We start from the raw sequence: 12,509 nt of genomic DNA, 5'->3' as shown, positions 1-12,509 counted from the left end.
CTGCTTTCGTGTGGGGCGGGGAGACACGAGACAACGGCACAGTAAGCCAATCAGAGTAGATTTGGACAACATACGTAGGTAGGCCACGCCTACTGCACTACTGCGCACGCTTTCAATCGGAAGAGCCAGCGATGGCGAGCGGTCAGCCCAGCACTGCGCTTTCACACTGGAAATACAGCCAGTACTTTTCATTACTTGAAATAAAAGGCAAGAGTGTTTACGTGCAATGCACACTATGTCGAGGAACAAAGCGTTTGTCCTCGTCAGTGGCCAGTAATTAGTAATATAATTTTAATAACTACAAAAATATATTACATTTGATAGATGTCTTATCTCACATTGTCCCACAAACATATTAATATAGTGTAGATAACGTTACTAATTGGTTCTGTTAAGTGTCCATTTCAGTCATTAAACACATTTAACATTCACTTTTATTATGATTACACTAATTGAAATTGATTTTTTTTGAGGGGGAACAAAATGTAACGGAATAATTACTTTCCCTGGTAATTAGTTACTTTTATGACAAAGTAACTCCGTTACTAACTCAGTTACTTTTTGGGAAAAGTAACTAGTAACTATAACTAATTACTTTTTGAAAGTAACGTGCCCAACACTGGACATCAGTGACCTTTTAAGCGGTAGTCTCATGACCCGAATAGTAAACAATAAACATGGACATGGAGTCGTTAGTGTTGCTGGTCTTGGTTCTGTGGCTTGTTGTCACCGACAACGCCAACAGATACTGGCAAGAGCGTATAGATGAGGCGAGGCGCATAAGGCTTCAGAAATTCTTGTAATTCGTAATTCTTCTTCTTCCGGGTTTACGGTGTTTACAGATCCCAGCGTGCTCGCGGGGCGTGTGTGGGCATGTGAGGACACTCCTCCTCACCAATCAGTGCACAGGGGAGTGTCTGCTCACACCCCTAGCCTCACTCGGCTCGCTTTGGCTCGCTTCAGCCCCACTCCAAAACGGTGCGAGTTTTAGGGGCTAAGCAGGGCTGAAGCGAGCTGAGTCGTGCTGTTTTTTGGTAGTCGAAACGCGAGCCATGTCGGGCTGAAGTGAGCTGAAGCGAGCTGAAGTGAGCTGAAAAAGGGTAGTGGAAAAGGGCCATTAATCTGACATGAAATCATGTGCACTCAACCCCAAAAGCTCCATTTTCCAGGCAGAAAGGCTTCAAAATGTCCATGATGTACATGATGTTTCAGCTAGGTCTAAAGGGTATTTTTGGACCAGATGCCTCATTAATTGGTTGGCACCATGCCAAATTCAGTTTTGGCACTGTCTCTTTCTAACATAGGACCAACTTTAACGTGTACAAAATGTTACCAACAAAGCTAGAACTGTTGTTGATACAAAGTAGTCAATCATAAAATGTGTTTTTATTCTTTCTAACCTCTGAACATGCAGTGTTGAAAACATGGAGACCAGGACTCAGAATCAGTCAGTACATGTATAATGAATGGACGCTGTTGAGTGTTAACTCATTTCTGGTTCTGGACAGTAACTACATGGTAGTCATTTAAAACGAGTCCCTGTCCCTGTCCTCTAGAACCAGCCTCAGTCCAACACAGTCATGGATGATGTTAAAAGTGGCAAATGGGGCACTACTGAGGTGATTATTTGTTGATAGTTACTGGATCAACCAGTGAAAATGGTGCAAAATATCATGCACTTTTCAATGCTGTTTCTACGCATTCTGTAAACAGAGCATCCGGTACAAAAATCCTGTGGCATGACGCATATACTCTCTGTAAGTAAATGGCAGTGTTAATGGCTACCAGTATAATATATTCAGACATTTAAGTTTTCTTGTGGTCCAGGGTTTCAAAACATTTTTTGTGCTCTGAAACCCAAGGTATTCTTCTTCACAAGTTTTTATTGTATGTAATTATAATTCATGTAATCTGCAGTGACAGTACATGACCTGTCCAAAACTCCATTTTAAAATGTATGGTCTTTTTTTTCTGCACAAACATGATGCAAATCTTGATTCATAATTTTATAAGAACATATTTGTTTTTATATATAAACGAGCTAAACATTGAAATTATTATTATTATTAGTAGTAGTAGTATTAGTAGTAGTAGTAGGAATAATAATAATAATAATAATAATAATAATAATAATAATAATTTTATTATTATTTTAGCTATGTAATGAGGCAGTTTTCTTCAGAGGGAGAAAGTGTATCTTGTACAAAGAATGACACAAAATGTCTCTCCTTTGAAGTGAGCACAATCCTGAAAAAGACCTTCTCTGACCATGTTTGCTTCAATCCTTCCCAAGAGAGGATTAGTTAACATGTGAACATGAATGAAATAGATTTCCCAGACATCCAGGACATTGTAGATAAGTCCAAAATGGATGTATTTGAAAGTTGAATGTCTAAGAGTGGAGAAAATTGAAATGTTTTAATTTAATGAAAGCTGCCACCCCCTCCTCAGACCCTCAGTTTGCTGGAGCAGCAGTCATTCCAGCAACACAGAAGTACAATGAGGAGATCTACATTTTCTTTAGTGAGACCAACAAGACGGCTGATCTGGATGAAGAACCATACAGGGCCCGAATTGGACGAATCTGCACGGTAGACAAGTCTAGTGTATTTGCTTCAGTTTATTGGATATAGTGAGATTGTCCCAATCAGCAAATGTTTATCATACTGATAAATATTGCTTATTTTAAATGGGAAGCCATTAAACACTCTAAAAAATAATGGGCCCAGTGCCGGTTCTTCAGGGCGATGCCATAGAAGAACCTTTTTCAGGGCTTCAAAGAACTGTTCATGCAACAGTTCTTTAAAGAACCATTTAAACCATTTGTTTGAGCAGTGAAGACAGATTTGTGTAAACATAGCCTATGTGCATTGACCAGCAAATGGTAAAAGAATTCCAGGCTCTGAAGAACCATTTCCAATGTGAAGAACCTTTCGCATAATGTAATGGTTCATCAGAGTTTTGACTCTCCATGGAACCATCCAGAGATTTGAAGAACCACTGAAGCACCTTTATTTTTTAGGGTGAACACTGAAGAGTGGTGAAATGACTTTACAGAACTACTGATGGTTTAATGTTTAATAAGTGTGTGTGTGTGTGTGTGTGTGTGTGTGTGTGTGTGTGTGTGTGTGTGTGTGTGTGTCTTAGAATGATGAGGGGGGTACAAAGACAGTGCTACCTGACTCTTGGACTACGTTCCTGAAGGCTCGTGTGATGTGTGGGACAGCCAGCACCCCTCAACAGTACAATAACATCAGGCGAGCATTTGTACTGACATCCCCACATCGTACTGGTGTCATGTATGGGCTTTTCTCCAATGCATGGTGAGTCGAAGCAGCACTGTGCACATATATTTTATGACACACAATTCAACATTTTCTGCACAAATTTCTCAATTAATTTCTAGATTTATAAAATTTCTAAATTAATCACGTTCCAAAAATTAATACATTTTAGGAACAAATGTTAAAAATGTTTCACTCATATCAACTGCATGTTTCTTCCTCTGATTTTGTAATAGGGACACAACTGTAGTCTGTGCATATTCAATTGAGGACATTGACCAGGCGTTTGCTAAGTCAAAGCTTAAAGGCTACAACAGCCCATTCAGTTTCAATGGAATGGTACTCAATGTTCACTTTTACATCCTCTAGCACTTTATAAGTGTACTTAAACATATACACATGTATTTGAATTTGCATCACAGTTTTATCTTGCCTGAGTGGACACTTCATAAACAATATCTTTTTGCATGCCAATTACATTCTATACTGTCTCATTTGAATCTTATCATAATGACTGGATCTCTTTCCACCAGTGTTCTAAGAATCATACAGCAACTCAGAACCCAAAAATGCTGAGCGTGATCAGTGATCATCCTGAGATCGAGGACATGATACTGCCAGTAGGAGATGCTCCTCTGGATCTACCCACTGAAGACCACTTCACACACATTGTGGCAGACACTGTGCTGGCAGTCAATGAAGAGCATTACAGTGTCATTTACCTGGGAACAGGTGAGGGAAAAGGCAAAAACTGTAATCTTTGTATGGATTTGCAAAGTCTTCACACTGAAAAATAACTATTTGTTTTAAGAAAATAATTTTAGGCATATTGAAACTGTTTTTTTCCCCCAGACTCATTAAGAATGATTAATATAATGTGCATGTTTCACTCTGTTTTACAGAACAAGGAAAAATTCTAAAAGTGCTCCACACCATTGAAGAAGCTTTTATTATATCCCAGTATTCTCTATTCCACAATGAGGGGCCCATCATTAACATGGCCATCGACTCACAGAGAGTATGTGTTCCGTCTTCTGTTTTGTAGACCAACTTTTCTCCCAAGAAAATAAGTAATTTTAATACACATTATAAGTGCAGAGTGGAGTGCAGGGTAGAGGTTAGAATGGAGTGTTGTGAGACAGTATTTGAGAGAGAGGGCCATTAGTTTCAACATGATGAATCATTATGTGAAAGCTGTGTTGAACAGGTTTGCAAGGTGTATTTTCTTTCTGTATTTTCTTCTAGGGTCACCTTTACATTGGTACAGCAATGGAAGTCCAACGCCTACCACTGGCTGACTGCAGTCGATACGGAGACAGTTGCAGAGAATGCATTCTCTCCAGAGACCCATACTGTGGGTGGGACTTGGCCAAAAAGAGGTGCCTAGCAATTCCATCAAACTACAGTGCCACTACTGGGTATGGTTTTGTTTTCTCCTTGTTTAAGACAATACCAAACATGTTTCACACAACAGGATTTTTGTTTGTTCAGTTAAAATACTATAATAATGATTTTTTTTTTCCATACAGTGGACTCCTACAGAGTCTTGACCAATCAAATGCTTCTATTTGTGGAGACACTGCAGGTAAGCAATAGAAGAAGAAAAAAAAAGACAAACCATGATTTTCCATAATTTTAAACAGGCACCCTGACACTGCCTGCCTATGTTTTTGCTGCCAAACTCAGATAAGTAATTATGATTGCTCACTTGTGAAGCAAGGACTTCTTTGAGTTGTAGATAAAGCAATTTTTATTTATGTCATGCACTTTCCTTACAGTGCAAAAATATATGCTGCCTACTTGACAAAACCATGCTCCTTGTAAATTCACTGGAGTCATCACTAGAATACTTTCTCTTGGAGGTTATCTGAGGATCCAACACAAACTCTAACTAAATATGACAAACATTCAGCAATAATCAGGGATCCCAGCAGTAATTGAAAAAAATAGAGGAATGTAAGAAACTATCAGCAGGGGTCAAGGGGGCTGCAAGCCCCCTGAAGCTGTTGAGATTTTAACATTTAAAGATGCTATAGAACACATTTTTTACATAGATTTAACATAGAAAAGCAACAGAATTTAACAATAATGTGTATCTATTTGATGGCATATTTTGTAATCAATGACATAAGTGGCAAAAAAAATTGTTATTTATAAAAATTAGATGAAAATGTAGCTTTGAAGAATATACTTCTAACCCGGACACTGTTCTGCTATCTCTTTTATGGACGATATCTTTTTTCCATGACATATTCAGGGCTGTGAAATTGTAAATAAGAAATCTGAGGAAAAGGGGGGGGGGTCTGGGGGGCACAGCCCCCCAGCATAAGCCGGAGGTCTGGGGCCCGTAGGGCCCCAGATACCAAGCCATTTTAGGTGTTATATGGTGTATTCTGAGCATTTCCTGCAAGTAAAAAATTGATCTTAACAAGTAAATATTTGACTAGTCTTGGTCTTTATTTTGCCATATAAAATACCTATCAACAGTTTTCTCTTTTAAAATGAAAGATCCATGTAAAATACCTTGAAATATCTAATAAGTGCCTATGTATTTTATCTCTTAATCAAAATAAAAGTAAAAAAAAATGTGTAAATAACAATTTAAAGAAATGTTAATAAATGAAAACTTTGATAGGCCTTTCAAAAATGACTTTGTGAAAAATCATGCTCAATATTTAAGTGAGAGATACCTGTTGTCTTCCAAACAAACAAAGCTGACAAAAACATCGCTAAACAAGCAAACCAAATCAGAACGTATTCTGCTGGTCATTTTACTTAAACAAACATATTTTTAACGGATATACAAGAGATTTAAAAAAAAAAAAACACCACCACTTTGGCTAGCAAAATAGCGGAATTCCGCTAAATAGTGGACGTCTGGGATCCCTGAATAATTAGGGGAAGTAATTATTATTCCTTCCCATGATCAGACTTTCAGTTTCAGTGGCGTAGCAGCAACAGAAATAGTAACTAATAATAATAAATCATGCTTTTTATGTCATTACAAAAATATAATTTATTAATTGCAGTACAAGTATTAAATAACATTTTTAAAAATGCTTTTCTTATTATGTATCAGCTCTAAAGATACGCAGTACAATTCCCAAGGTAGTGCAGATGCAGAAAGATGGTCCAGTCCTGTTGCCATGTCCCATTCGCTCCTACCATGCTACCTACAGCTGGGAGAAGGACAACTGTATTAAGCGCTACTCCTGTACCGTGTCTGGTTCATCCTGTGTGCTTGGCTCAAAACCTGATCTGCCCTTGAAGGAGGGTGTATTCCGTTGCATGGCCTTGGAGAGCGGCCTGAAACAGGAAGTGGTGTCCTACAGGCTGGTGTTTAATGCTGGGCCTCCTGCCACTTCACTGGCTTCCACATTGGCTCTGTCTCTACTGCTGGCCATGATTGGATTCTGCTTCCAGTAGCCTGCTAACATACTACCTCGGGCTCTTAGCAGAGATGACTGGATTGTGTTTTTATGCCAAGGTTAGGTTCACAGAGTGAGTGTGTACAAGGCCTATTTAGTGGAAGGACAAGGGAAATAGGTGGTAATATGTAATTACTTCAGGTAAATCAATTTTATTTCAGCATCAGAAAGATTTAATTGGGAAAATATCAGAAAGTAATTTTGTACATATCAAAGATTGAGACTGAAAGAATAACCTAATGCACTAAATAATTGTTGTACGTCGCTCTGGAAAAAGGCGTCTGCTAAATGCCTGTAATAAATAACACAATGGGTTTATGTCTCATTGCTTTGTGAACCTAACCTGTGGAACAAGCAAGCAGACTTGTCTATTCTACATACACTAGATGCTTGATCCTTCTAAATTATGGATATCTGAAGCTGAAGTATCACTGTAATACAGATATTCTGTTGAATGTTAATTAAGCTATTCTTTTTTTGAATTTGTTTATTTATTGATTTATTTATTGTAATTTTGCACACATCGAAGAAATGACATATATAAAGCCTTAAGACCATGTATTGGGGGATCTCCCTAAGCACAATTTGCCATTTGAACAGAAGCTACAGGATCTGCCTTGGCTTATTTTGTGTGCCATCTTTTTGCTGGGCAAGTGGAAAGAAACTTTACAAGGCAGAAGATGGATCATTCAAAGATGCCACTGTGTAAAACAGCATCATTTCAAACCTTTACCTTCTTTAATGTATACAGCGACATATAGCATTTCATACTTGTGTGAACATCTGTGATAATTTTTTAATAACAAAAAGCATTCAATTTTCAAAACATATGATATGATGGCCAAATATGCTTGAATAGTTAGAATTACATTTTGTAGTCACTGTGGAAAAAAGCTTGTGATTAATCTTATGTGCATTGATGTAAATTTAATGCTCTGCATTTGCTGATCTCCACCATTGCTGCCTATGTAAATGGAGGGAACATCTGACAGTTTTATAGTGATGTGACTTATGTCTTTAGAGTGTACCTTTTTTGTTTGTTGGTTTTAAGTAAATGTCTCAATGTCTGATCTAACTATTGTTCATATGGGACTGTGATTATTATAACCACTCAAGAGACAGACAGTCAGGGGAGAGAGGAAGAGGGAGACAAAACATCATTCATTGTCTGATTCCCAGAACAATCTCTCCCCAAACAACTGACCCCATATGCAAGTTATGAATGTCTTTAACCTCATTAATTTCAACTCATTCTGTCCCAGAAATCAAGCAGTACTAAAACATTAATACTAATATAAAAAATATGTAATGTGTGCTGATTGGTATCATTTAATTACATTTTTATGGTTGATGTTAGTGTTGTTTATATAATGTTAAAGCTTTTTTGCACATGTAACACATCTCTAACTTCATTTTTCACATAATACAAGTACCAGTGACAGGTCCCGAGACACAAATCTGACCTTATCTGAACTAAACTTTAATAAATGTGACTTTAAAAATGATTTTAAGTGCACTTCTTTACAGAACAATTCTGAAAACAAGTTTGCTTTAAATTTTCACACAATGAAACACTTAATATGTCTTATCAAATTAAAAAAAATTAACTGAAAATATACAGTAACATGAACAAATTGCCAACTTCATTTATTCCAACTTCAAATAGTAAACGTACAAAGTAAATGCTTTAAAAGTTTTCTCTGTTAAATAGAAGGATTTTATTTCAATTTAGAAGCTTTAGAACAGGGGTCATCAAACTACGGCCCATGGGCCGACTCCGGCCTGCCACCCCCCTTTGACCGGCCCCCCAGCCCCTCTGCCCCCCACCACTTGAACCAGCCCTATGAGGCAATCCCCAAAAGTGATCATGGCCTATTTTTTTTAAATTGCTTTTTGGCAAATAATAACATGTCTGCATCTTGTATTTTGTTGATTTTATCAATTAAAATTGATATTTAGTTATAAAATTAACTCTTCATATTTTCCGAATTTTCATCATATGCTCGCGATCAAGCAGTGACAGGCAGTGCACGCGCAGAGAACTGTCAGTGTTCAGGACAGCAAAATGGCTAGCGGTAAGCGAAAAGCTGACAGCGAATGCAGAGTTTTTAAAGAACAGTGGACCACTGATTATTTTTTCATTCAGTGTAAGGACCGTGCAGTTTGTCTTGTATGTAAAGAAAGTGTGTCAGTTTTCAAAGAATATAATCTGCATCGTCACTACGAAACCCGCCACAAAGAGTATGCTAGTTTGCGAGGGCAAACAAGAGAAGACAGGATTCGGAGGATGAAATGCGGACTGGCTGCACAACAGAATGTATTCCTTCGCCAAACCCAGATCAACCAGGCTGCTGTCCGAGCTAGCTATAAGGTAGCTCACCTACTAGCTACCCATGGAAAGCCGTTTACTGATGGGGACTTTGTTAAAGTATGCATGCTTGCTGTGGCCGAGGAGGTGTGTCCCGACAAGAAGGATGCGCTCAGCGCGGTGAGTCTCTCCGCACCTACTATGACCAGGCGAACCGAAGATCTGGGGGACAACGTGTATGACCAGCTGAATGAGAAAGCGTCAGAATTTGAGTTTTTTGCTTTGGCCATGGATGAGAGCAATGACGTGCAGGACACAGCACAACTGCTGTGATCTATTGATCTATTGCTCATATTATTATAATTTCACTGTTTTTTAAATTTATTTATTTTATAGGCCTATTTATTTGACCTTTAATAAGTGCTGCACACAATTATTATTAATATTATTCATAATATCAACAGGCCTACCTACAATTTATAATTTTCCACTCACCTTTGCCAGTGTCAATCACCTCAACTAGGAAGATGTTTCTTACCTTGACAGCTTTGATGTTATTTTTATTAGAAAATAAATAAATGGAATATCTGTGGTATTTCAAATTAAAACAAAGTGTGAAGACTCGATTACTACTTTTGCAAACCACTAGTAAAGATAAACAAATATGTGCCAGGAATCAAGTGTTGATATAGTAGTGTGGATATAGTAGTGTGGATATAGTAGTGGGGATATAGTAGTGGGGATATAGTAGTGGGGATATAGTAGTGTGGATGGCTGTGCCAGGCTAGTAATCTCTACTACACAATGAGGCCTGCTGGTGGTCATATTTGTCTGGGTCATACAATTCTATGTTATATAGCTGACCCGACCCCAGCCCCCCATCACAGTCAGGAACGACAATGTGGCCCCCAGAGAAAAAAGTTTGGTGACCCCTGCTTTAGAAGCTTTTTCTTAATTTGTCCATTTGAATTTTATATCTTTTCTAGAATTTCGGTTTAACATGTCATTATAGGGATGAGTCATATGATCATTTTAAATCATTTTAGAGATTCTATTTATATGTAAATACAGATGACAGATTAAAAGCAAAACCATCATAAAGTATTTTCATAAGGAGCTGGTCCACCACCATCCACCAGAACAGTTTCTATGTGTCATGGTATAGATTCTACAGGTTTGTGATGCAGGAAAACATGAAACACCATTCTTCCAAAACACAGTTGTAGCTTCCATTGAGGTACTGAAATGGATTAGCTTTTCAGGTATCTTTACTGAAATGTTAATTCTAAAAACATTGGTTAGTTGTCCCTCTAGGAGACCCCTTAAAGGGCACATGCCATATACTTTTCAATTATTTTACATTATACCCTGAGATGCTTTTGTAAACTTTACAATGTTTTTTTAAGTGAAAAAAACCCCACTTTGGTTCTTTTTTTCTCATGCTGTTTTAGTATGGTATGATAACCCTACAGGATAAAAAGACTGATTTTGGGGGTGTGCCTTTAAATTTAAATATGTAAATAGCTTCCCTCTGACTGCCTAACAGAATGCACAACTTTATAAATATGAATGCACAACTTCACTAAATGCTAAACAAATGCTAGATGGGTATATACAGGTCAGTGAGAGAATCACATGCAACAGGTATGAAAAATGATCAGTGAGATAAGGTACAGCTGTAACAGGAAGTGGGAATTATCTGTGCCAGGACTTCTCTAACAGGTTGCTGGTGACTCATGAAAAAAAAAAAAAAAAAAAAGAGCAGCACAGACACCATTTAGAACAACAGGTGTCATGGTCTTACACAGCAAACATTTAGTAAGTGAAAAAAAATCTCCAGTAAGGTATATTTATCCAATATTTCTCATTAAGAAATTATAAGATTATTACAAATATTTATTAACAAACATTTTCACTACTTTAAAGTTTTAAATGGTCCTATTCTATAGACCCCTTCGCAGTAAACGTCATTCATACGTAAGCGGAAATTGCGCGCGCAGCCTGGACCCAAAAAAGACTCAGAAATGCCTAGTTGTTGTGTTGTCGGGTGTCAGAATCGTAGCAGTGATGGGGTTAAAATGTTCAGAATTCCAGCAGGATCTCACCCATTCCAAAAAAAATCGCCGACGTCTATGGCTACAAGCCATCAAACGTGTAGACTGGGATGAAAGCACCATCAAAAATGCGCGGGTTTGCAGCGCCCACTTCATCACAGGTAAGATCAGGCTATTTATTAAATCTTTCTTTTTTTATTCTTTCTAGTCTTCGTTTATTGATGTAGCAAAATATTTTGGTAACGTTTGTCTGATTAGCTGGGTCATAGTTACACAATGTAATGAATATTGTTAGCATGTTAACTTAGCTTTGCATGCAATTTTGTTTGTAGGAGAGGTCTCGCTTGACTCAAGCAGTCCAGATTTTGTGCCATCATTATTTGTGTATGCCGAAAATCACAATTTTAAAGCAAGGATGGAAAGGTAAAATTGTGTGCCCTCACTCTAAATGCCAACTTACGTTGACTGCTCTAACCTAGCTCCCGCCCCGTTCAGCTTCATTTCTGCTCTCTGCCTCTCGCTTTTTACGCAGCTCTGATTTCTCTTAGCTGCACTCTTTACACTATCATTCCTTTCATGCCATTACCTCCTGCAAATTGCTGTTTAGTGTTGGTATTTACTGTTGTAGCTAAAGCCACATTGCCATCACATCACTGGCATAATTTGATTAAAACAAAATTAATATGAATGTCCCATTGTTAATCAAGTTGTACATGCCCGCACATAACATAATCATATGTGTCTAAAGACTTGTAGGCACGAAGTTTTTCGTGGGTGTACACTGAAGTCTTGTCAATAAGGTACGAGTATATATCTGGCCATTGTATACCAGGGAACTTACTAACATCGTCCGTCCACTCTTTAATTAAATACGGATCCGGTAGGCGGTGTCCACTTGTTAGAGTTAACTTATTTATGTAGCATTCTCGATCTTGTAACGACAATTGTTTGGCATAATCTGACAGCTCATAATGCCGGTCTATGGGCAGCACCATTGTTTCTGAGTCCAGGCTGCGCACGCATCCTGGCAACGGTCGGTTTGTTTACAAACATGCGAAGGGGTCTATTGGACATTCCTTTAAATTTTGCTTTCTTCTTGAAATAAACACTTGAAATAAGCAAGATTATCTGCCAGTAGAATAATTTAAATCTTGAAATGAGAAAAATGTAAAGAGTATGCCTGATTTTAGGTTTATTTATAATAATATATTCATATCAGATACCTTTTGTCTATATTCAAGATATTTTATTGTCTAAGATTTTTCCCCCCAGTGTATTCCAAAGAAGAAGAACACTGATGGAGTTTAGGTCCACAGTTGGGAAGACATTCAGAGACAGGATCGGAAAAAGACAGAAACAGAGATAGTGGTTAGCCAGGGCCTGACACAGAAACTAATGTAGGTCTGAAGCTAAGCATGCAACCTTAAACGACTGG

The 12,509-nt window shown here is 37.8% G+C and overlaps 1 protein-coding gene across 1 annotated transcript in view; it reads left to right on the top strand.

Annotated features, from left to right (window-relative positions):
• The window catches only part of si:ch211-113g11.6 (uncharacterized protein LOC559008 homolog), a 42,954-nt gene extending 36,244 nt beyond the window's left edge, over nt 1–6,710 (top strand). The window contains exons 7-14 of the mRNA XM_060920577.1: nt 2,452–2,591; nt 3,148–3,323; nt 3,521–3,623; nt 3,818–4,016; nt 4,187–4,302; nt 4,530–4,702; nt 4,814–4,869; nt 6,364–6,710. Of these exons, the coding sequence (XP_060776560.1) occupies nt 2,452–2,591; nt 3,148–3,323; nt 3,521–3,623; nt 3,818–4,016; nt 4,187–4,302; nt 4,530–4,702; nt 4,814–4,869; nt 6,364–6,710 (1,310 nt within the window). The remainder of the gene's footprint in view (nt 1–2,451; nt 2,592–3,147; nt 3,324–3,520; nt 3,624–3,817; nt 4,017–4,186; nt 4,303–4,529; nt 4,703–4,813; nt 4,870–6,363) is intronic.
• The last annotated feature ends 5,799 nt before the right edge of the window (nt 6,711–12,509 follow it).

This window comes from Neoarius graeffei, chromosome 5 (genome assembly GCF_027579695.1).
Source record: "Neoarius graeffei isolate fNeoGra1 chromosome 5, fNeoGra1.pri, whole genome shotgun sequence".
Lineage (NCBI taxonomy): Eukaryota > Metazoa > Chordata > Actinopteri > Siluriformes > Ariidae > Neoarius > Neoarius graeffei.
This window is presented reverse-complemented; position numbering and strand designations above follow the sequence as displayed.